Source organism: Drosophila sulfurigaster, chromosome 3 (assembly GCF_023558435.1).
Source record: "Drosophila sulfurigaster albostrigata strain 15112-1811.04 chromosome 3, ASM2355843v2, whole genome shotgun sequence".
NCBI classification, from domain to species: Eukaryota; Metazoa; Arthropoda; class Insecta; order Diptera; family Drosophilidae; genus Drosophila; species Drosophila sulfurigaster.
This window is the reverse complement of record NC_084883.1, coordinates 55281263-55307711: the sequence shown is the minus strand read 5'-3', so window position 1 is coordinate 55307711 and position 26449 is coordinate 55281263. Positions and strand designations below refer to the sequence as shown.

The window sequence follows — 26449 nt, the reverse complement described above, 5'->3', positions numbered from 1 at the left end:
TTTGTTTTTGTTAAAAATCTACGCATGAAGCACGTTTTGCAAACTAATTGCCATTTAAATATCTTGTTTATACTGCATTTGCTTTCTTCTCTTCTTTCTTTTCTTTTTTTTTTATCTTTTTTTGGACGACATTGATTTGTTTTTTGTTTTGCTTAATTTGCCACAGTTTGCATGTTGTTTTTTTTTGTTTTTTTTTAGTTTTTGATGTGGCTGCTTTTAGCTTTGATTTTCAACTCTCCATATTGAGTGTGGATTTCAATTTGTATTAGTTTCATCTTTGAGCGTCTGTTCAGTGTGGATTGAGTATCTGCATCTATCAGTTTAGAGTTAACTGCTACTTACTGCACTGTAGAGGAGGAGTACGAGTATTTACGTCTAATTTTTGTTCATACATTGAGCATTTTCGAGAGGAGTCCAAGTGCATTATTTGGCTGACTTGTGTAGCTTTTTAATATGGCATGAATCGTCCACCGCGATACATTGTTGCCTGTGTTTGAGAAAACGACACAAAAGAGACAATAGACAGTAGAAAATATATTAAATTCCATAGAAAACAATTTATTTTCGAACAGTGACTGCTTGTCATTCAAGAGACACACTTACCCCATAGCCAGGCACGGGTCCAATTCCATGGCCTAGATAAGGTTCCGCATATTCGCGCGCATAACTAGAAATATTTCGTTGACATTTGATTAGTCGAATATAAAATTACAATTTAAATGAAGTGGCATGAAAATGTTTAGTATCGTGATGAGTGAATCCAGTCTGTGTTAGGTTTGGTTTTAATTAATTGTGTTAGTTCCTTAATCTTTATATCTTCTCCATTATCTTCATCTCAATTGTATTTACAATTATTGTCATCATCTAATTTTTAGTAAGTTTTAGTTTTGTTAGCGATAATTAATTGTGTTAGTTCGTAAATCCTTATATCTTCTCCATTGCCTTCATCTCAAATTTATTTACAATTATTGTCATCATCTTCTAATTATTAGTAAGCTTTAGTTTTGTTAGCGCTTTAAAAAGTTGTTCGTTTGTTAGTTTCAATTCTTTAGCCTTCGTTGTTAGAATTCCTTGATAAGTAAGTTTATAAGAGTTAATTTGGTACGAAAGAGAATAAAATCAAGGATAATTAATAATGAAAATAAGGTTGTTAATAAATTTTTTAATTAAATAAGAAAACCAATTCATCATACATAAAAACTTGATAAATTATACTTATTGATTTCAAATAAAATAATATGTATAAAAAATAATATAAAATCAATAATCCATAATGCAATAATGAATATCTAAAAGATTTCAAATAAAATTGTATACAAAATAATATAAAGTCAATAATCTATAACTTGCAAAAATATATAGAATTTTTCAAATAAAATAATATGCAAAATAATAAGTATACAAAATAATATTCACTCAATAATTTAAAATTAAAGTTATGAATTCCTAATTTATGTTAAAACAATTCTAAACTAAATGTTTTATATAAATGCACTTAAATATTAATCGAGCCCTTTTCTTCGACTTTGCAACAGGGTTCTCGACCTACCTACATTAAACAATTTAAACCATTTTTAGTAGATTTAGAATTACAGTTGGAGGTTAAGGTTAGACTGAATTCAGTGTGTTAATTGTGAATGTCGTGAGCAATGATGGAAATGGAAGGAAGTATCGGATGACCATGTCACCCAACAACCAACAACCAACAACCAGCAGGTTGACAGGCACTCTGTCAGATCGCATGCTGTGAAGGAAACTTACCCCGCTACGGTGGCGTAGCCAGCGAGTGCTGGTTGGGCGGCGGCAGCTGCGGCGGCGCCATACCGGGCAGCGACCGCCGTGTAAGTGGTGGCCGCTGTGGCGTATGCCTGCTGCTGGGCCTGAGACAGGGGTGTCTTTAACAGCGGAGCTGTGGCCTGGAATAATGTGAAGCAAATTGTGTGTTAAAGGGGGCGAAGTTCGAACGTCGGCAACGTCAACGACAATACTTGCGACAGGTGATAGAGAGACAGAGAGAGCAAAATGGCAAAAAGAGTTAAGAACCTAAACCGAACCAAATAATAAAGGTAACGTAAAAGGAGTGCAAACAAATTAAAATCAGAGTGTGTTCTTTTTTTTCTTTTCGTTTTGCGATATTATTAGGTTTAAGTATAATTGAGGGCGGTGACCAGCGAATCTGAACTACAAAACCCAAGATGCCAAAGATCCGTTGGATATAAATCAGTAATATATAAGTACGAGTATTAAATAAATGCTACAAACAAAAGCGCCAAATGTGCAGGGGTATCGTAAAGAACTTATACCATATCGATTAATAGCTAAGGTTAAGATCATAACTTAAATGAACGGGTGCAATACATAGAGCGTAGATATAGATAGATATACGAGTAAATACATATATTGTGGAGTATATTGTGACAAACACACGCACAAATCAAAAAATCAAATCAAAATGGGGGCACAACAACAAACAAACGGATCTAATACACGAACGATTATTAAATGCATTTATCAAAAGTTTGTTGCTAGCTAAAAATGATTATTTTTACCAAAACATTCTGTGGTACCGGAATGCGGTTGATCGTATGTGGGGTACTGTTTAGCGTAGTCACAGTGCGGCGCTGTAAGTTTTTCGATATATATTTGGTATAATTTTTGTATTCGTTTTTTTTTTAATTTTTGATTTTTATAGATTTCGATTTTGGTTTGTTGTAGTTGTAGTTGTGGTGGTTGTTGTTGCGTTTTGTTGTAACAGTCGTGAAAAAAGTAACCAAAAAGAAGAATCATTCTTAGTATTTACGAAAAATGTTTACAGCATTGAAGAATATTTATTTATAGTATGCTACTTAAGATTATTAATTTGTATGTAGAATATAGACCAACAAATATATATTTAGAGATTGATTGCAAAAGCAAAAGAGAAGGAAATAAACGAAAAGTAGCGTGAGAAATGTAAAAACTAAATGTATTTTCTCTTTCCAAATTAAGATTAACTAGAGAGAGAGAGAGAGCATCATTGAAAGAGAGAAAGTGGCATGCAGCCTGAAAGTATGCAATGCGCCTTTTTGTTGGCTGCTGATCATCAAAGCACTTTTGTTACAGTTTTTGTTTGTTGTAAGAAGAAAAATAGTTGGTTAACAAAAAAACAAATGAATCAAGGATGCAAATAAGTAATCGCTGCATATGTGAGTAAGTTGAGAATCAAGTTCAAGTCTAAGTTGACTTGGGTGTTTCAATCACAATGGATAAATACATACATAAATACAAGTATGTAAATACATAAAAGCAGTTATATTGATGTACGGTGATTAGTAAATGACACTTAGCACTTGGCCTATTAACAAATGTTTGTTTATTTGTTGTTTTGTGATGATTTATGTAAGTACGAGTACGAGTACAATAAATACAGTATGTATTATACGCTTGTGTATCACCAAAATTTTACAGACGCATTTGCACGACCAGATACCAAAGGAAATCAAAAGTGAGTAACGTAAGTAATAATAAATTGATAGAGAAAAGTGTTTCTCATTGCGTGTGAGTGTGTGTGTGTGTCTTTGTAGATACATAAAACAGTGTGGGTGTTTTATAGTTGTCTGTGTTACACATCTCAACCAAAAGAAACGCGTCGTTAGTTCATTGAAATGCAAAAGAAACAAAATCTGATCGAAAAGAAAAACCATGTCAAAAATGTGTGTAAATTATCAATCAATCAATTGGTGTCTTTTCACAGGCTACCATCAAAATGTAAAAGTATAAATAATATAAAATGTATGTAGTAAAAGTACGAGATAATATGTTCAATAAATACAAGTAGTTTAAAGAGCGTTCTTAATTCGGTATTGATTGGTACGAATAGCGTATTAATTTGAATAAGTTTCATTACATTTAATATGGCGGCTGGCTGTGCGGCTGGAACTTCAGTGACCGGTTTGGCGGCTGCCTGTAAAATTTATATATAACATATATATATTTTTATATATATTGCTTAATCTTTCTTTGTTTCAATGTTCAATGTTAGAGTTTTAGTTTAGCTAGCCAGCCAGCTTTAAACTATATGGACTAACAATAGCTTAGCAAATTCTATAAATAATTCTAAATCTAACTCGATCGGGGAATTCAGGGAGATTTTTGTTCAACTTACCTGGAAGCGTAGATTTGGATCAGCGGCGGCTGCTAAGAAGGGATGATCATAGTATACGCTGTTTGTGTTGAGAAGAAGAATAAAGTGAAATGAATACATTAATAATGGTTCAACTTACGACATTCAATTGTGATTTGGAATGACAGTCGAGACAGATGGATTTTTTGGCCAATTGGATACAGTTAATCAATCTGATTCGGCTGCCATTTGCCGGCACTTAAAAGCAAAATTCAAAAATTGTTATTTATTTTAATTTACTTTGCATAGTTTGATTTATTTTTTAACGCACTTGTGTGTGGGTTTTTGGGGAGTTTGGGACGCTATGAGCAGGCTCGCAGGGTGAGAGGGCAAAGCTTTGGCTTACCAATTGCAGAAAAACAATATTTGAATTTATGCTAAAACTTTGCCGCTTCCCAGCCTTCCGGCTTGTTATTGTAGTTGTTGTTGTTGAAGTTTTGTACCGGGTGCATTGGGTATAAAATGACTGAAACTTAAGGCGTAACTGAAAACGTAACAAAGTCGTACCATATCCCATTCCCTAGCACGAATCCCAAACATACCTAAACAGCCTAATCACTTGTCACAAACTGATCTACCTGACTATCATATTTGTCTGTGTGTTCCATTTTCCCTATATTTGTTGATGACGAGCTGATTTAGCTGATTGTTAGGTAATGCATATGCATATAAGTAAAATGATAAGTAGAAAAAACGCTAGCAAGGATTACCAACCATACAATTAGGTGTAATACACATTCCATTTGTCCTGCGACAACTAAAGTACATTAAAACATTTCTTGCTCGATTGCTTTTCGATTCATTTCGACAGAACAGACACTCATGCACCTAGCTAATTAGTTTTTTGGTATTTTGTTTGCTTTTTGATAGTGTATAAGTTGTAATTTGGTTATCATCATTCGTACGCTAGTTTAATGTAGTTATTTAGAGAACAGCAGCCACAGTAATGAACAAAGGAAACATTTGTGTATAATATAGTTTGTAAATAATAAGAATATAGAGAGGAAACATGCGCGACAGCAGCAGCATCAGCAGCAGACGCATCAAGAAAAAACAAAAAACAGAAAAAAAAACATAAAAAATACGTATCAATATCAAATTCATCATACGCCTAGTGGTACACAATATATAAAATACGCAGTTCCCTTTAACCAAATTAGTCCAAGAAACAACAAAAATATTTAGATATATTCGTATATAAATATATATATGTGTGTGTATATAAATGGTATTAAACGATGCCAAAAACTGCTCTCAGTCAAGGAATAGAATATTTATGAGATATGTATGTTTAAAGTAATTAATTTTTTTTTTTTGTTTGTTTTTTGATGCCGTGCTTTAATTGGTTGCTGCTTTTAATTGATTGAGTTGCTGTTGAGTTGAGTAGTTGGAGTTTTGTTGAGTAGTTTGTTGTTTTTATACAAGAGAGAGAGAGACAAGTCTAAACTTGCGATTCAATTAGATGGTAGTACATTAGGCAAATGTGACGCTATGCATAAGATATTACGAGTACGAGTACGAGTACTTATAAAAACGTTACACACACAAGGTAGCTAATATCAAAAATTCACCGCATAGACCATTAAAAAAGAGAGAGAGACAAAAAAAAACAACGTTAAAGCTATGAAACAAATTGACGCTCGACGATGTGGGGAGCGGGCTCGGAGCTGGGGGGGGAAGGAGGCTTAGCTGGGAAGGATGTGTATTGTGAGTTAAGTGTATCAAATGATGTGTGTGTATGAGGAGGCAGTGTTTGGTATGCGTGTCTAACCAACAGCAGCATGGCCAACAGAAGCAGCAGCAGCGGCAGCAACAGCAGCAGGGATGACATGGCGTATGCGTGATAATTTGTTTGCATGCAAGAGGCAATGAGCTGCCAGTTGTTTCTAACTGCTGTTGCTGCTGCGACGACTGTTGTTGTGGCTGCTGTTGTTTTTCTGAGTAAGCAATTTGAGAACGAGCGAGCGAGCGTAGACACCACATAAACAAAAATTAAGTGCGCTAAAACTACATTCAAAATGTATAAGATTATTTAACTAAAAAAAAATAAATAATCAAGATACAACTAAGAACTACATTTGTTGTTTTTCTTTTCATTTTTTTTTTTTTTTAGTGTGTGATTTTTTTTCGACGTCGACGATTTGTGGGACAACGTGGAGGAGTCTCTACTTACGGCGCAAATCCATGCAAAGCTGCAGCGCTGTTGGCCGCATTGGCCGACGCAGCCATGGAAGCAGCAGCCGCAGCAGCAGCGGCCGGCGTTTGGGAAGCCGTTGCAGCAGCGGAGAGGCGAGCCGCATACGCGGCGGCAGCGGCATTGCCCGCCACGCCCTGATTCTGTGCGGCAGCGGCCGCTGCCAGTGATTGTTGCAGCACCGATTGCTGCTGGGCAGCAGCTGCCGCAGCGCTGCCAGCGCCAGCGGGCACGGCGACGGCCTGGAGCGTTGGCTGCAGCTGGGCCAGCTGCGGGGCGAGGGCGTGCGCATGGGCATGCGGATGTGTGTGGCCAGCAGCAGCGGCTGCGGCGGCGGCGACAGCGGCGTGCTGTGAGTGTTGGGCAGCGGCGGCGGCGGCGACTGCGGCATGTTGTTGCTGTTGTTGTTGTTGCTGCTGCTGCTGTTGTTGTTGCTGCTGTTGCTGTTGGTGTTGCTGCTGCTGTTGTTGCTGGTGCTGCTGCTGTTGGGCGGCTGCTGCGGCCACGGCGGCGGCGGCCACTTGACGTTGCTGTTGCTGCTGGGCGGCGGCAGCGACGGCTGCCAGCGCCTGATGATGGTGCGGATGATGGGGATGATGGTAGGGTGCGGCACCGACCACGCCCACGTGTCCACGCTGTATGGCAACTCCACGCATGGCAGCGGCGGCTACGGCTGTGAGGCGGCCAAACGAGTTTTGTTTTTTGCATTTTCATTGTCATTTTCATTTTGTTTTGGTTTTTTATATAGATTGATTTTTTTTGGATTTGTATTTTTGCAACGATTTGTACACAACATTTTACCAGAGTGTGAGTATGTGTATTGTAAGTGTGTGTGTGTGTGTACAGTAGATATTTTATACACACGCATTACATTGTGTCATGTGTATTTTGGTTTTGTTTTGTATTCGTGTGCAAAAAGTAGAAAAAAGGAAAAGAAAAGAACATAAAACGCATGCGGTTAGTTTTCTCTCTTTTGATATAAGTAAATATATAATTCATTTATATATAAATGTATGTAGTATATGTTTAGCAAATACTAGGCAATATGTAATAACTGTATGTATATATATAGTATATAGCGCTGAGATGATGTTTGGTATATACATATAACATTACGAGTACATAAGACATACGTGAAGTCAGTCATATAAAGGGGAATTCAGTTCGAAACATACTTAACATTATAACATTTAAAATACCAAGAAACGCTACTCATTTGCTTTGTTTTTTTTTTTTTTTTGGTTTATAGTATACGTTGTCTTTGATCATCCATCAACAATACGAAAAACATTAGACCGATCTGCAGTTTAGTATAAACATTTACATATAATAAATTCAATTCAATATTTTACGTGTGTACTTTTATAAGTGTGTGTGTGTGTGTGTGTGTGTGTGTGGCAAGACATTTTTAAGAAACGCATTGCACTTGCTTGCTTGCTTTTGGTAAATGTACAGATTATGTTAGAGACTTTCGTATACAAAGCATAATCAAAAGATATACATAAATATATTTTGTAAATATATATAGGAAATTTTAAGATCAGCTAAAGTTAACGTTAACCCTTGAACCTTTTTTAAATACAATCAAAAACCAGCAATAAAAACATTTATATTTATAACTATTTAAATAGTGCAAAGTTAGAAGAAAGTTTACAGATGTAAGAGAGAGGAAAACAGACAGGCAAAATGATGAGTGCTTTGTTTCTCGATCGACATTCTGACTGCTATAAGAATCGTTTTTGCATAAATATCAATATATATTATAGCAATCAGCTTTCGCAATCAGGCAACATGGATAACCATTAATTCGCCACATAGCCTGGCATTGCAATTAAAAGCGAATTTATTGGCCTCATAATAAACAATTACCAGCCGGGCCAGCGGCGACGTCAGTGAAAATTGCGACAACTTTTCCGCAGTTTGCACAGTTGGAAAATCAACATACGCAGACACACACACATATACAAAAATTATAATTGAAATGTGTGAATTGCTTCGGCCCAAACAAAATTTGGAGAATTTATTTAACTAGCATCTAATTAAAATTGGAATTGTGCAGTTCGCATACAAAATGCTGAACAAATTTCAAAAGTTTCGAGTTAGCAACAAAATTAATTTCGGTATTTACAGAAACGAAAAAAAAGGCATTAGAGAAACTAGAAATACGCAATCAAAACAGTAACATCCGAATCTTTCTGTCGCATGCAACAAAACAAACGAGTTTTCAGATTCAATTGCAATTTGCTATATCATTTCGATATTCGATTTTCATGTTCATTTAGATTTTTGATTTTCCATTTGAATTGTGAGTTTTTTTTTTGCTGGCTTGGGCCTGGGCCAAAAGCGATGAGAACACAAAAACGAAATACGTGCAAAATAACAGAGATAGCAAAATAGTAATAGATAGAAACAGATGTAGTATGTAGTATACAGAGAGAAAGTAGATAAATAACTAAATGCTCTAGAAGAAATGCCTTAAGAAAATGCTGGCTGCACAAAGAAAATTGTCTACCGTCACACGATACGATTAAAGGGGGAACGTTACAAATTACGATATACGGTATACGAGATAAATATTGATATGTATGTTTATATATAGTATATAGAGTAAGTACACTATTTGTTAAAGCTAGAGAAAACCTTTTCATACTTAACAGCTAATTACAGTTGTCAGGTAAGTTGCCACTAGTTGGTCAGTTTTATTGATTGATTGATTGATTGGTTTGATTGATCGGTTCTTGGGTACGTGGGTAGATTGATTTGTTTGTGTGTGAATATGTGTGTCTGTGCCTAGCCGTAGAACAATGCAATCTCAAGGGCGCCAAAAAGTATGCAATATATTGTAATATTATACTTAGCATATAGTCAAACCCAAATGCGTAACCAAATTAACAAGACAACAAATATATAGTAGGTGTACGAGTATGTATGCATATGGTACAGATCTCATATCTAAGAATTTGTATTGTCTTTCTGTGTGTCTCTGTTTGTGTGTGTGTGTGTGTTTGTGTGAATCAACTGATAGATTGTGGTCTTGTCAATTTTTGAATTCTGCTTTTTTTTTGTAGTATATTTTTTTTGGTTTTTTAGATATGCCGCACACACTCAACAAGAATTTTGATTCGTGACTTTTCAATGTACCTCCGCCGTGTCGTTGCTGCTGCAGTTTGCCCCGTTACAGCCGCTGGCACAGCGCTGTGCGGCGGATGGCGTGGCGCCAACACAATGGGCGTGGCAGCTGGTGCAGCCTGGGGTGCGGGTGCACCACCGTTGTGCGCCACCGATGGTGCCACCGCTGCAGCTTGCGCCACCGGTAGTGCCACCGGCAGTGGCATGGGCGTCAGCGTCGGCGCTCCAGCCCCAATGGGCGCCCCCCAAATATGGCCAGGCTGCGGCCACTGGGAGGCGATAACCTTAAGGTTTCATATATATATACACGTTCATAAATTTCGTTAGATTTTGCGTATCATTCGATGATTGGATGAGCTCAAAGTAAATGTGTGTGTGTAAGTGTGAGTGTGTGTGTGTGTTGTATTTACATATCGAATTTCTGGGGGATGCAGTGAATTGCGGTTTGGTTTTTGTGGTTTTGCTTAGATCTAGTGCTAAGTTAAGCTGCTTGAAACGCGTCGAAATTTACCAGTTACATACATTCTGTGTGTGTGTGAGTGTGGTTTGTGTGTAAGTGTGTGTGTGTGTGTGAATACATAAGTAATAAGTAATTACGCTAAGGAGCATTTCCGACAATGTTCAGACCAAAGTACCAGACCATTAAATGTCAAAACGTAAAACAAACTCAGGACATAAGAAAGAAAAAAAAAAAACGAAACGCACATACAACAAAACTGGTTAAAGAAAAGTGACAAACGCAATAATATTGATTGTTTTAGATATATATATAATTAATATATATATTTATAGATAGTATATATATTTATATATAGTATGCATAAGACAACACAGCCGCAATATGCTAAATTCATAACCATTATCAGATGATCTCAATATCGTCATCATCATCATCATCAATTAAGACTAGAAAAGAAAATGGTGACGCGTCTGTTTGGAAAAAAACAGTTTGTCGAACGATATGTTAATGTTTATTATATTTTTTTCTTGAATTTGCATCTCATTTCAGTTACTAGTTTTTTGTTTGAATTGTTGTTGTATTCTTTGGGTTATATGCAAAAGAAAGTTGGACGGAAAACAAAAAAACAATTACAAACAGTCATCAAAAATGTATTATTATAGTAATTATTTGGGTATATATAATATATGCATACAGTTTATATATGGATCAACGCGGAACCTAGCGACAAAATTAAATATATATATATAAATATAAATACAAATACAAATGGAAAAACAATGAAATTGAATAAATTTGTAGTTAGGTGACAAATTGAATGCAATTTCGAAATGATTCCTCGACCTGTCTGTCAGAAAACAAACCCATCATCATCATCATCATTGATAGATATATTATATATATAGAGTATGTGTGTATGTAGTAGGAATACTAGAGATAGATAATATATATAATTGTATACCATATAGCCCTGCCTGATATAATAATTCTCTTAATGTGATTTTGTTTTTGTCATATATTAAGTATTTAGTCGCTTACATGCTAAAAGGTAATCCATGGCTTATAGTTAGATTTGATAACTGAAAATGGTTTCGTATTTACTTTAAAGATAACTTATTGTTTTTGTATCTGAGTGTGTGACTCTGTGAGTGTGTGTGAGTGTTTGTGTGTTTATTATTTAAAACAAAATACTGCAGGCAATAAATACAAAATACAAATACATCAAAAAAACGTAATAAACTTGACAAAAAACTCACCTTCAGGCCATTGCACACAAACTGCATCCATTTGATTTATCGATGTAAATTTCCAATATTTCGTTTATTTTTTTTTGTATTTTGTATTTTGAATGATTGTTGTTTTACACATTTTGTTTTGTCGAGGTAGGCATGTAAAAGGCAAGAGAAAATATTTGCATTAGTTTTGCATTTAAATTGGTTATTTCATTGAAATAAAATCGCTTTCATTTTTATACATGACACGCAGCTCAATTACATTTACAAGTTTTTGGGCCGTGCTAATGCATTTACAGAGAGTACAAAATACGAGTACAAGTATAGCTTGTTTTGTGATGCTAGGATATACATATATATATAGAGAGTGTGGTGGAGGATTTTGATTTAGCACAGAACATGCATATTTTATTTGCATTTAAACATTTTGTTTATTCTTTATTTTTTATTATTATTTGCATTTAAAACCAACATTTATTTTATTTTTAATTTTTTGTTGCATTTAAACAAACATTTATTTTGTTTATCTATCTATTGTTTAGTCTGAGAAACGATATCATTTTGCATTTTTGTGCAAACAACCAAACAGTCGAAAAGTTGCCTGCAAGCGCATTTTTATTTCTATTTTTTATGTATATTTGCTTTGATTTAGCAATTGTTTTAGTTGCACTTAGCGTTTTGCATGCTTTATATAATTCCATTGTATTTTTTGTTTGTTTTGTTCATTCTTCTAGTTGACGGAAAGTTGTGCAATGCAAAATGTCATCTGAGTGACACAAATGCTAGTTAAATAACAACTAAGCTCAAATGCTTCCTGTCGCCCTTTGGTTATTTCCAATGCAATCTGCTTACGATCGACTCTCTAAATAAATAGCAGACACACAAATAAAATGGGAAGGGTTATAACTAGCGAAAAATGCAGTAAAATACATGTCAGCTAGACGGGCAGACAGACAGACTGGCAGAGCAAGGCAGGAAGACAGGCAGTGAGTTGTTGTTTTTGCTCCCGCTTGTTGGCTGGAGCGCATTAAGTTTAACATGTCAAAGGATCAACGAAAAAAAGAGGAGCAAAAAAAAAATAAAAGAGCTACACATACATATAAACTGTCGTTGGGAGTTAGTTTGGGGTTGAAAAGGAGCAGGAGAAGGAGAGACAGAGGGGAGTGCCAAGTGCCGTGCAGCGTTGAAATCAACATACGAAGTAGAAGACAAACTTTCTTCCAAATGCACAAGGAGTGTGTGTAAGGGTGTGCGTTTAAATGTGTGCGAGTGTGCCACTGTGTGTGTGTGTGTGTGTGTGCGTATATGCGAAACGAACACATTTGCATAACACACAACAGCCGTAGAGTAAAAATAAAACGTTTCTACAACAGCCAAAGGACATGAAGGCATCACGACTTCAAGGAAAACTTTTCTCTTTTATTTCTCCATTTTGTTTTTTTCCTCCTCGCTTTATTTTTCTCGAAATTTATGTGTGACTCCATATGTGTGAGTGTGTGTGTGTGTGTGTGCGAGTGTGCCACAACATGTTTGCAACTTTGTGGTTTATTTGTAATTATCCTGCCTGCTAAGCCCCCAACCTAACATCACAACGAGCCAGGAGCAGCATAACAACAACAATTCCAACTACAACTACAACTACAACGACATCCATTCCTGTGTGCTCTGGCTAATGCTGAGACCCATTTGCCGTTTTCCGTTTTGTTCGAAACGTGCTAAAGTGAATGCCAGTTGCCAGTTGGTAGTTGGTCCAACAGTCTGGGTGTATTTCTATAATATGCCGGTAACCGCATAAATACTTGGCCATCCCAATGGACACACTTCGCTTTGCTCTTTTTCTGTCTGTCGCATTTAGTGCAACGCAAATGAAGCGCATTACGTGCACGTGCCACAAGGACAACAGGACGAATCAATGCAAGAAATGGCAGCTGAGCAAAAAAATGAAGAAAATACTATATAGCTAAAGATGCTGCTGCAGCAGCTCATGTCTGGTCCGAGTGGCTGCTTGTCTCTGCATCTGAATCCAAAGTTTGTTGGCGATACAAAAGCATTTTGCATGTCCTGTTCACATGGAGGAGGCAAAAACTCTCTCTATGGCGAGAGCAGCAGCTGCAGTTTGTGCTTCTCGGTTGAGCTGTTTTCCCTTTTGCCAGTTGGGCCTCAGTTCTGAGTTCTGGGCTCTGGGCTTTGGCTGGTGGGTAGTGGCTGCTTGGTAAGCGGCTTATCGTATTTGAGCGAAACTAAAGTATAGATTTTGCGCTGTGAATACTTTTTTAATGGCAACTTGCAGGAGAAAATACGATTTAATCAGTCGTATTATTTATTATACATGGCATGGACAACTTTCTAGCTGCTTCCTCGGATTCTCGTCTTATTTTTCCTTTACGCTCTTCTTAGTCTTCGTTTTCATCTTTATTTTTTTGCACCCTGAGAAAAGTTTTAAGCAACCGCAACTTCAAATGAAATTGTGCGCAAATGCAAACACAACATTAAATATCCAAGAACTTGCTCCGCTTCTTCTTTTAACTGACAAAAACTTTGAATGAAATACCACACGATGGCACTAAGAAGCAAGTGGTATAACACCATTGCTATCCCCCAAACCATTTCTGAGATCGATGTTCGGTACAGCTACGGATTCAAAACACTTTAGTCAAGCGTTAGAGATAACAAAGGATTATTAATGGAAGACAACACAGCTGATGTTTGTTTTTTGAAAAGTTTCATGAATTGCATTTTAGATATATACGATATACGATATATGTATGTACAGATTATACGAGGTTTAGACAGTTATCATGCTGGGACTGTGAGTTAAATTGCTTATGTTTTTTGCAGTTGATTTAAGAGATGTTTATTTTTTTTTTTTTGTAGTTTAGCCAATTTTAGGGGGTTTGTTTATCATGCCACCATTAGCATGCAACATGCCAGGACAGAGACTATAAAAGAATTAGGGGGGAGGGTGGTTTTGTTGGTGTTACAATTATCGGTTATGCATGGGAATGTTTTTCGGGTGCCTAAAGTTATAGACAAGAACATAGTTTGGTTATTTGCAAGACACATAGAACAAATGCATTTTAATACAATTGAATTCATTGAATTTAATTGATTCTCTGGTTTGCTCACCTAGAGCTGGAGCCGGTATGGCACCGTCTTTGGTCAGTACAACTGTGTGTGGTGTGAGAGAAAAACAAAATAAAGAAAAAAGAAATGGTATTTGGTTGGTATATTCAATCTTCAATCATTAAAACGAGCGTAGTAATCAGAGTTTATATATTCGGCTTATAATCAGTATCAAATATCAGTATCAATTTCAAATGCAGACACATTTTAAACATGAACTCAAGAGAACAAAACACAAAATTTGGCGAACACTTAGAGACGCGCTTATAGATGTAAGTTGTGTGTGTGTGGTGTGTGTAATAGTTTGTGTGTGTACTTTGTTTTAGTTAGCAGCCGCAAGCCTGGTAGAAGTTGTTAGTTTTGGCATTGGCAAGTCAGTTAACAAGTTTTTGATTGCCTAACGCCTTGGCATACGTTCGTTCTTCTACGCTCTTCGCTCTCTATTAACAACTTGCTTTCAAATGAAATCAAAAAAAGCGAACAACAACATTTTCATTACGAAACATTCGTTGGCACAGAAATTCCTTCCTGCACCGCGCCGCCAACAACCAAAAGAAGTTGATGTGAAAAGTTCAACAAAATAAAAGAAAACGAAACGAGCGAGCACCAAAATCAAGAAAGAAAAAAATAACTGAAGGAACGAAACGAAACGAAAAGTATGGCAAACACTAAACACAACGGCCAGTCAAATGTTATGGCAGTTTCAGTTAAAGTTTTTTATTGTTGTTGTTGTTGTTGTTATTTAAGTTGCCGTTTGCGTGCTTCTCATTTCTTATACTTCTTCTAGGCCAAGAGACGTAATTGCATTTCTTTGTTCAACATTTAAACTTGTTTCGCTACATAGCTTACACTTAGTTCAATGTAGCTGCAGGTGTGTGTATGTGTGCGTGTATTATATATATGTGTGTGTATAAGCAGGTGTATATATATAAATGTGTGTGTGTGTGTGTGTTAGAGCAACTTACCGTTGGGTACTGCTGTCACTTTTTTGGTTTGTACACGTGCAGTGGCGTTATTCACCTTCACAATTGGTTATTGGTAACGAGATATTCAGAGAGAGAGAGAGAGAGTTCAGTTGAGTTGCAGCGAGCGTGGTTGGTTTTTATTTTGTTGTGGTGATTTTTGGTTTGGTTTTTGTTTTGTATTTATATAATTAGATTTATATAGAGAGTTTTTGGTTCACATCGCATTTCGCATGTAGTATAAAGAATGTAGAAATAAATTATGTGTTAGTTAACAATTACAATTGAATGAGTTCTATGTGTGAGTGTGTGTAAACATGTGTGTAAATGGCATTTATTTCGAATGGTTAATAATTTTCATTGCGGTCTTTTAGGCGCATCGCTTTCAATTTAACATGAAATTCAACTTTTCAATGGAAATGCTTTTGTGCTTTTGGGCATAATTAGGCGGCTTCCTCTGAATCTGTATGAATATATATTGTTGTTGTTATTTGGTCCTTGTCGTTGTTGCTGACACAGCACAAATGTAAAATATATATGTATATAGAGTATTTTATATGAAAATAAATAAAATCATTTGCGGCCCAGTTAATTTGCTGGCACTTTGCGCATTTTCAGCATATTTTAAATGCCAATTATATGCAGCTGTCCATTTAACATAAATGCGAAATGAAGAAAATCAGAGACCAAAAAAATACAACGGACAGCAGACAGAGGCAGAGTGTGTGTGGGGAATTGTAATTAATATTTAATTAAAGGCAAATATAAATAAATACGGGGGAAAAAAAGGACAGCGTATAATTTGAAAATCAATCAGAATCTGAATCACACTCTGATTAAAATGAGAAACCAAAATGCACCGTTAATGCGTGAATTCGATTTTAAATACGCGAGCCAGACACAGACGGATTTAAAATGCCGTGGAAAAACGGAAGTACGGGAAGTGGGGGAAAAGTTGAGGAAAAACTCGTTGCACGTGACGTGGAAAACACGCAAGTGCTTGCCGCAAGTTGAAAGCCAATTTCTTTTCAGTTTTTCCGCTTTTATTCAGTTTTAGTGGTAAATGAGAAACTTGTGATAGTTTTGCAATTAGTTGCAGATAATAGCTTGCCATGTGACCATTATATGTGTGTGTGTGTGGTGTGTGTGTATTGGTATTTCTTTTCTTTGTATTCGTATTCGTATTGGTATTGCATGCACCCACCTCGATTTTGCGTCCCTCAACCACGGTGCCGTGAAGACGTTCGCGTGCTCGTTCTGCATCGTTGCTGTTAGCGAATGTTACAAAACCGAATCCCTGCCATTCGCAATCAAACATGCAATTAAAGAAACATATAGAGTATGTATATATATATATAGGTACAGTATATATATAAATTTATATATATATATAGTTTACGATTCAAAGTTCAAAGTAAAAAAAAAAGAGACGTAACGCTATGCTACAATATACATATAAATAGTGTACACTGAACAGACTTTTTTTTTGCATTTGTATTTTTGAATGGGAGCCAAGGACATGCTAAAGGAGGAGGATAGCGGCAGCAGCATCTTGGGGCATGCATCAGCGCCTTAAATTATGCACATTTTTGGTGTCGTGTGGCACAAACGACGGCAACGGGGCCCGTTACTATGCAATTATATTTGCGAGCCGAACGTAGTCTGTAGATAATTCTATTGCTGTGTTGTGTAGCCAAAGGACGTCCAAGTGATAGCTATAGTAAACGTTGTCAAGGTTGTCACGGGCAACGTTCGCTGGACAAAAAGGAGACTAGGCTATGCTTCAAGTGCTCTCGCTATGTGTACAATTTAAATGAATCGTGCAACAATAAAACTAGGCATGAGGCGAGGCGAGTTTCAAGGGATCAAAAAAATAGAATAGAAAAAAACAGAAGCTGCAAGTGAGCAAGTTGTTGACTTACCTTGCTGCCGCGTTCATTGAAAATGATTTCCACATCCAAAATGGGGCCAAATTGCTGAAGAAATTCAAGAAATAAGTTATAGCTAGGTTAACACTCTGAAGCTAGCTCAAGGACTCACCCCAAACATGGCACGCAAATCGGGATCCCTGAAGCGGAACGGTATGTTGGAGACGTGCAGACGCTTCGGCTGACTCTTGGGATCCAACGAGGCGGCAGCAGCAACGGCAGCTGCCACCGATGAGACGGGCTGGGCTGGGACTAGAGCGCTGCTCAGACTAGTTACCACATTCGGGGACTGCACCGCGGCAGTCATGATGCCACTTGCGCCACTCAGATGCGCCAACACCTGCGATGTGCTGGCGGCAACAGCTGCAGCTGCAGCTGCGACGCCGCAATTGGCATTACTATCCAGCCCGGTGGTCGGCAGCAATCCTGTCGAGATGCTGTTGCTGCTGGTCGCTGCCAAGGCGCCCGCTGCTATCGAGCTGGCTGTCACCGAGGTGCCTGCTGTCGGACTGCTGCATATATTGAGTGTTGGCTGTTGTTGCTGCTGCTGCTGCTGTTGTTGTTGTTGTTGCTGCTGCTGTTGCTGCGCGGCTGGTGGTGTTTGTAGCAGCGGCTCGCCGCTGGCAATTGGTGATGTGTTGCCCGATGCATTGCCATCGTTGCTGTTGCTGGTGTTGTTGTTGTTGTTATTGTTGTTGCTGCAGCTGCTGCTGCTGTTGCCGTTGAGTGTGGCTGCTGTGGCGGCAACAACTGTAACGCTGGACGGTGAGCTGCTGAGCGGTGAGCTTGGCGTACCAATACTTCCACTGCCAACTCCCCCTCCTCCGCCACCGCCGCCAGCTCCGGCAGTGCCACCTGCGGTGGCGCCACCGCCTGCATGTGGCAACGCTGAGTTCTGCTGTGGCTCGGCTGCCTCATTGGCAATCAATACTGTGGACTGTGTGGGAGAGGCAAGAGAATTGAAAAATTAATTAGTAAAGTGCGGTAAACAGATCGAAATCGAAATGAATAAAGCTTATGAAGGAATTTCCTTGCTGTGATCTGTTTTTGTTAGTTTTGCTTAACATAAGAGTAGATTAAGTTGTCACAAAGGAAAGTTTCAGAATTAAGCTTATATAATTTCTATAAAGCTTTAATTTTAATTAAAAACTTCTTTTGGCATTCATTTGCATAAATTATATTCTCATTTCAGTTACAACTATCACTAATTTGATAACATGAAATCCTTTGGCTGCTGGCTTTGGTTGATACGCATCAGCAAGTATGTATTATTAAAAAATTGCTGAAATGTGGCCGAATGCAAAGCAGAACGGAACAGTACAGAGCATGTTGTTGTTGTGGTTTCTGCTGTTGTTGCTGCTGTTGCTGATGCAGTGGCAGCAATTGTGCTGCATGGCAAATCGAATGCGAACAAGTGCCGCAATAAATAAACAATTGAAATGAAAATACAATTTTCAAGTGGTTTACAGACAAGTTTACACATACGCACACAGCAGCCCTTTGGGTGTAGGTGTGTGTGTGTGTGAGTGGGTGACCCAATAAAAAAGTTACAGCGCACACAATTCGACAGGCAATCGGACAGACAGACAGACAGACAGCCAGACAGTTGGACCAATGCAATGGCACATTTGTGGCACAGACTTTTGTTGACTTATGCAATAAAACTGTCGCGCAACTGCTGCAACTGCAATTCCCCCCAACTCAACTGGCTGCAAATCCCTGGGAGGAGCCTGCGGAAATGTTTGCATTTGTATTTTTGCATTATTAAAACTGAATATGCACTGGCATGTTTGCCTATTATTCACATTGTCTCTCTCCCTCCCTCCCTCTCTCCCTACTTCGCTCTCTCTCTCTCGCTTTCCTAGTGAATTGAATAATTTCGTATTATTGTCAATTTACGCACACGAGCAAATGCTCGGGCAATAGTGCAGCAATAGTAATAACAATAACAATATGTAATGGCAAATAAATTCGAGGCGGGCCCCATAAAGTAGGCAATAGAAATGACGCCAACTTAATTTTCGAAGCTCGCTTGCTATTAAATGCGCATTGTTGATACATAAATCTAAACAAATTCTTTTCTTTTCTGCGTCTCTGCTTTTCTTTTTGTTTACCATGCAAAAGTATTCTTTGTGCCATTTGGATTGCATGTTTAGGACACATTTTCGGGTTATTTTCTTTTGGGGTATTCAGTGAAATGGCGTGAAAAACTTTCACCGTATAAATGGCCAATAACAAAACGTGGAACGCAACTGGTCAGAGACGCTCTAGAGGGGAGGGGCGGTGTCATCATGGTGTGGCATTACATTAGGCCCGACCTGGCCTGGGCTTAAGATTGGAGAAAGGAATAAGGACTTGGGGTTTGGATTGGGTTGCAGTAAATGACATTTAACGCTTTTTAGTTTATAAAATGCCTTTCTCAGGCACGCGACGCTCGCGTTCCCCGTTGCCAGCAAAAAGGTCGTTCGCATTTTGATGCCGGATCAAAAAATATTTGCATACTCGAAGAAGGCTTTTGCTTTTTAACTCGCTCAAATCGAGGGGAATTACATGCAAAAGGCAACGCCCAAGGAATTTGAGCTAAATGTTTTGATTTGAATGTGAAAGGTGTTGGCATTTGGTAAGGAAAAACACAAAAAAAGAAGAAAAACAAAGAGAAGCGGATATCAAGAATAATGTTGTGGTATTTGAAAGAATTTTAAGCTCATTTGTTGTAGCTTAAATATATAATATAGTTAATCGTTGAGCTTAAATTAATGAGAATTGTATTTTTTATAACATATAATATATATACTATTTTTGCATTATCTTTAAACTTAAAGCAGATTTTACTTCCTTCTTCTTTTGCTTCTTTTTCAATATAATATTTATGCGCTATTTTCGTATTATCATTAAACTTAAAGCAGATTTCACGCGCTCTGCTAATTCAATTTCATTAATTCATTTAAACAACACAAAAACCGAAATTGCAATTTTCATAAGAATTATTATGCTAGACAGCAAAGTGATGACAATGCGGAATGAGATGAAAAAGGGATTGTGCTGCAAAAGTTTCGGCGACGTCGACTAAGTAGCAGCGACTGCTTAATGAACGAGTGAAGGACGACGAAGCTGATGCTGATGCTGTGGGAGCTAGAAGCAAAAAAATAAACCCTAACTGAGATGAGCTGAGCTGAGCGAGAAACCCAAGAAACCGAAACCAAACTCATGGCACGTAGATTTCAATTGTTTGCATTGCTCTAGAGTTTTTCCATTTATTCTAGTTGTCATTCTTGCTGCTGCTGCTGTTGTTGTTTTGGATTTTTTGTGTGTGCTTTTACTGTTTATTTTATTATAATTTTTTGCTGCTGTTTTTGGTTTTTTCTTTTTATATTGTTGTTGTCTTGGCCAAACTCACAATGCTGAGCACATTCTGTGGGGTATGCGGTAGCTGCTGCTGCTGCTGCAGTTGCTCCATGGCGTGTCCATTTGTCAGAGATGCGGGTGGCTGCTGCTGTTGTTGTTGTTGTTGTTGCTGCTGCTGCTGTTGTTGCGTGACCAGCGTCGTGGCAGTTGTTGCTGGCACAACGGCAGCAGCTCCATTGCTGATGCTGCCATTGTACTGTGTCTGTTGTTGTGTTGCTTGTTGCTGCTGTTGTTGTTGTGTTGACAGATTTGTCTGTGATAAATTTGCGGATAACAACAAGGATTTGCGTTTTAGTTGGCGTCACAGGCGCTTTAATAGCGGTGCTTGTGTGCGTATTTAATGTGTGTGTGTTGGTGTGTTGGGGTGTGTGAGTGACACTAAGATAGGCATACGGGTTGGCGATGGGCGGTCAAAACAGGCAACCAACACCAACAACAAGAAAAAGTTGCTTAGCACACGTTATTATTATTCTAGTTGAGATAAGTATACTTCAGATTTGGAGATGCATGTGTCACATTTAAGTTGCTTTTCTTTTGCTTTTGTCTTTCTTGTTTCTTATCTTGGAACATGCCTCAAATACGGTTGATTATATGATTAAGTTGAATGCAAAAATGGTGATATAACAAAATGCGCAAAAAACTAGAACTGATTTAACAGTCGACTTGCTTGATATTTATTTATACAGTCTTACACAACTATAAGATATACGGATAATGTAAGTATAATATAGATATATATATGTATTTTGTTGGGTAGTATAAAAGAGAAACCATACCACATACGATTACAAGTCAGGGATTATAATATTATATATGTAACTAAGTTGCACACATGTTACTCCATGAACCAGTCAATATATCAATATATTTATCAATAACAATTCATCAATCAGTTCAGCAAAACTGTCAAAACTTAAAGCAATGCTTGACATTTCAGAAACGAAATGGAGGGGGCAAAGTTTACTAACAATAAGTGAGAGAGAGAGAGAGCCAGATATATATAGAGTAGGTAGAGAGAGAGAGAGATACATATGTATATTTATAGATATATATAGAGAGTAAAATAGATAAATGATCTGTTAATACATCATGCGACCAACACGTGTTGAATAATTAAGTGTGTATGTTGAGGTATATATTTAAATTCAGCTGCGGCCCTAAAACGTAATGGGGCGAATGCGTAATATTTTAGAAATTTGCATTCCAACTAGATTTGTGAAAGAGCTTTGCTAACCACATACATATATATCGTTACATTTATTTGTATTAGTTTATATTCATTGCAGACATGTGCCAGTTTTTTGTCCCTCATATGATTCACCAACCATCAACTAATCGAAGCGAATAATTCGTGTATTGTTTTTCTAGCTTTGTTTTTCAGTTCTGTTTCTGTTTCAGTTCCTTCAAGCATTTGTCATTGTTTTCACAGATGGCAAACGGAAGTGTTTTCAATGCCATCATATGTGGACCGGACTGAACTCGTTTGCTGTGTTCTGCTGTTTTTGTGTTATCATATTTTGCTGGTTTTTTTTATTTGCACTGCACATTTTGTTCAACTGCACATGTCCTGTGCAAGCTGATGTCTATGTATTATTTATGTTTTATTTGCGACAGCTATTAGTTCATGTCCATGTTGTTGCTGCCGTTGCAGGCCAATTAATATTGCATTTGACAGAAAGAAGCCAGCAAGAGCTTAATTCAATTTGATAAGTTATTGTCGTATTTACTGTCCAATCAAAGTGTTGAAAATCATGGCAACAGCTCAGCTTATGGCTTATGCTTATGCCAATAATAGCCAGCTGTCACAATTTGATACGAACCACGGGACGCATTCAACAATTTGTTTTCTTTCACATTCCCCAAATTCAACTAATTGCACAAAACAATGTAAAGTATTTTTACTGGCTTTTTTTTTCAAAATATAATGCATTGAATGGATATGTACATGGACAGCAGATTATAAATAGTTAGTTTCATTTCAAATACTCGACAACGTTGCGTATGCGTATTATAAATAATTGTTTGGCTGATACATTGTACACAACAAATTGGTTTATGGATGTATTAATATTGCATATTTTCATAAAATTAGGTTTCAACTACAAAAGGCAAACATAGTAACAATAAGTGAATGACCAAGCCAAAACCAAAAACAACAATAGTGAGCAGCAAATATTTGTTTATTATAGTATTTGCTCTCGCAAGGTAAAAGTTCACAACCACAACAACAATTTCAAACAATTGTGTGTGTGTCACACACAAATTAAATGTTACACAAAAGCTTAGCTGAAAAATGCAGAGCTCATCTGTTAAATTATTCAAATGCACGAATCAATTTTCATAAACAAATAAGCGCCTGCCGAAATAACAAATAAGAGGTAAGAGGTGTGGCCAGACACAAGCAAATAATATTATTGGTTTGGTTCGCCACCATCAAGAGACCCTGCTCTTCAAATTTGCCAATGCCAATGCAAATGCAAATAAAACAAATTAAATTTTGTTGAATTTACTGTTGGTTTTTTACTGGCATATTTTGAACTGCAGCTAAGAACATTTTTCATTTAATTTGCAGCACACAATTTAAATGACTGGCAAGCTTTGCTGCAAAGAAAACTCAATTGCTTTGATTTTCAGGTAGCTTTTGCTTTTTTTTTCAACTCCGGTTGTTGTTGTTTTCGTTCGTTGTTGAGGTGCGTGTGTGTGTGTGTGGTATATTTTTAATTAGAAAAAAAGAGAGCTCGGGTAGCTGGTTGAGCCAAAAAACATCCTCTAGCGTTTTTGGATGCTGCGCATAAACAACAAACAAATGCGACGTGCTCGACCAGCAACTAAAAGTATGCTACAAAAAAATATGAATGCAAAATTGCGAATGTGTTTGTGTTTCAGTTTCAGTTTCTGTTCGTGTGTATGTATGTGTATGTGACTGTTGTTGCTGCAGCTGAGTTCGCAACGCAGGCGATTAAAAATGTAAAAGCAACAGCAACGAACATGTCCCATGCTGTGTGTATGTGTATGTGTGTGTGTGCGTGTGTGTGAGTGCGTGCTTGTGCATACTTATAGGCACTACCAAAGACTACATAACGAACCAAACCAAAGCAAAGCGAACCCAAAAAGCCAAAACCAAAACGAAAGCTACAAATGCAATCCAAAACACAAATACTAAAGCACACACACACACACATCCGCACACACACACACACGCTATCACACTTAGAAAGGAGTTACAAAGAGAGCGAGGGCAAAAAAAAAACGTTGCGAATGTAATTGTGTTTGGAATGAAAGGCGAACTCACCTTTTGTTGTTGCATATACAGCGGCGTGTTAACAACAACGCCATCGGCAACGCTGGTGGCCGCTGCCACTGCTGTTGAGCCCGCTGTTGGCGCTCCTGCGGCGGCTCCTCCTGTGTTGCCATTGCCAGCGGCCGAGGACTCGCCCGATGCCTTCAGCTGCATGCCCACTGCCGGCTGCTCACTTTTTTATCGTGGCTGCTGTCACGGCCAGAGACAGGCTGTCGGCCGCCGCTGCTGCTGCTGCTGTTGGTGCACCCACAGCGGCCGCAGCCGCCGGTCCAGGTGCGGCAGCGAAGCCAGCCGGTGCGCCCGCAAAAGGCGCCACCATGTGCTGCAAATAGAGGCGAGCAAGGGAGAGAAAAAGAAAGAGAGAGAGAGAGAAAGAGGAGGGGAAGTTGGATTAGTATGGAAAACATTTTGGGTATTTACATTTACAAAATAAATATTAAGTGTATTAGTTTAAATACCCTGTAAGCAGACATACGAGAGAAGGGTATATGCAGTTGGATAAAATGCATTCACAAGCACATTCACGACACATTTCAGAGGAATGATTTACTAAAGAACGAATCATTTAATTAAATTTTGATTTCCACATTTCTTTTCTAGAGCAACTCTGCGCTTTTATTAGTCGCAATTCATTCTCTTTTTCGGTGACACATTTCATTTTGGTTGCGACACCAAAATACTGCTCTAATATGTGCTTTGCTCGTTGGCAGTTGGCCGGCTATAAAAGTGCAAAATGAAATCCATGTAACATAGTTTATTTTCACAGGTAACCCATGACCGAGCGGTATCTATGGCATGCTCGCTAAGCTCTTGGCCAGACAAAAGGCAGCCAACACACACACACTTACATGCATAGAACACACACACACACACACAAGGGAGGACTGAAGGGAAATGAAGCCACGGGGCGCGCTTTAAATTGCAATTTTTATTTGTATAAATTTCTGCTATTATTTTGCTTGGTTTACCTGCCAACAACCACACGTTGAGCCCAGGCGAAACACCCACCAAACACACACACACACACACACACACACACACACACATACACAGACTAGAACTGTACTGTCAGCATCTATGAAATATGCAAAATTTGCAGCTTATTGTAGCTAAATAACCCTCGCTCTCCCCTAATACTAAGTCCCCACCAGAGTTTCAACCATTTTGTCAGCAAACTTTTTGTCATTTGAAAATGGGATTGGGGGAGAGAGCAAGAGTCCTGAAAGAGAAAAATGGCAAAAGGGGCTTATCGTGTGAGTGGCATTTTAATATGTTTTACTGTAAAAATTGCTGCTGTGCTGTGTTGTGTTTTGTTGTGTTTGTTGGTTACTGGCGCTTAACGAAGTCTACATGAAGTGGCTATTAATTTGAAGATTTAAGAGGCAGAGCCATGTTTCAAAAGTGACACAGATTGTAGCAAGCATTGCCAAACGTAATTAGTTTAAATATATTACAAGCAATGAGCCAGAAACGATGTTATAAAATTAAAACACAAAAGATGCCACATTTATTTAGGGTTTAAATTCAACAAACAAGCAAACCACAACGTAATTTTCTTTATTTTCCATTTAAATATGCCAATAAGCAAATGTTAATAAAATGTATTTATTTAAAGAAACACTTTTGCACTTCAAAGCCGCAAGAAACAAAAGCATTTCACTTCTTAATCCAATAATAAACTATATTTGTTTTCTTTATTTATTTATTTATTTTATTTTTTTTTTTTTGGTTGTAGCAAGTATTTTGGCTGCATTTCTCCTTGTTGCTCATTTCTCAACTCATTAAATCAGCCATAGAACAGCGTTTCGAATGCGTCGAAATGTCAGTGCTCATATTTTTGGCATCGCGTTCGCAGCATTTCGCTCTTCGCCGTCGCCGTCGAGGCTCCATTGAGGCGGCGGCTTCTTCTTCTTCCGCATTGCAACGCCACAGCGATTTGTGCTTTGAAAAATTAGCTTGTTAATTAAATGCAAGCCATATGACATGTCGAGATCGAGATGCTGCTGGTTGCCCCCCTTTTTGCTTTCGGTGTGCTCTGCTGTGATGTAATCCACCGTGCAAATTGTCGCGCACGTTGCGCATACGCCACGTTGCAGTATGAAATATTTATGTACTCGTATTTATTTATATATGTATGTGTGTGTGCGTATGTTGCCATTCTCTGGTTTGCAACGCTCTGACAACTAAAGCGCAAATTGTCATGTTAAATTTACATAAAATTCTTCGTGAATTCATTTTGAAGTCCCAATGAAAATGCTCGTATTTTATTTGAATTTTTCCACTCTAAGCGAAATATGACAAACTACGACATGTCGACGTTACTTATGCCAGCAAATTATGCACTTGTTAAAAACGAGGCAACACACAGTGAGATGGAGAGAGAGAGAGAGAGAGATGCGAGAGCGTCTTTGCACCACTCGAAGTCGAACATGTTGAAATGCGTCGTCGTCGTCGACGTTCTCGATGTCATCGTCATAGTCAATGAGTCTCTCAGCATGATAACGTCTGGGACTCTTCTGAATTGTGCCCCAGTCGGAGTGCCCACTTAAAACA

At 37.9% G+C, this 26449-nt stretch overlaps 1 protein-coding gene across 34 annotated transcripts in view; it reads right to left on the bottom strand.

Moving 5' to 3' along the window:
- Window positions 1–174: 174 nt before the first annotated feature.
- LOC133842127 (AF4/FMR2 family member lilli) overlaps window positions 175–26449 on the bottom strand; it is a 128831-nt gene continuing 102556 nt past the window's right edge. For 3 of the 34 annotated variants that reach the window (XM_062275060.1, XM_062275058.1, XM_062275059.1), the window contains exons 3-17: window positions 23888–24218; window positions 20588–20848; window positions 17303–18127; window positions 17185–17238; window positions 16467–16559; window positions 15266–15320; window positions 14304–14345; window positions 11202–11222; window positions 6336–7029; window positions 4145–4202; window positions 3887–3943; window positions 2550–2621; window positions 1762–1916; window positions 604–667; window positions 175–487 (exon numbers count right to left, since the gene is read on the bottom strand). In XM_062275060.1, coding sequence (XP_062131044.1) covers window positions 449–487; window positions 604–667; window positions 1762–1916; window positions 2550–2621; window positions 3887–3943; window positions 4145–4202; window positions 6336–7029; window positions 11202–11222; window positions 14304–14345; window positions 15266–15320; window positions 16467–16559; window positions 17185–17238; window positions 17303–18127; window positions 20588–20848; window positions 23888–24049 — 2652 coding nt within the window. In that variant the 5' untranslated portion in view covers window positions 24050–24218 and the 3' untranslated portion in view covers window positions 175–448. Of the gene's footprint in view, window positions 488–603; window positions 668–1761; window positions 1917–2549; window positions 2622–3886; window positions 3944–4144; window positions 4203–6335; window positions 7030–9497; window positions 9770–11201; window positions 11223–14303; window positions 14346–15265; window positions 15321–16466; window positions 16560–17184; window positions 17239–17302; window positions 18128–20587; window positions 20849–23887; window positions 24219–26449 lie in introns of those variants that run through there. The other 31 variants (XM_062275064.1, XM_062275063.1, XM_062275062.1 and 28 more) reach the window with 31 other exon arrangements.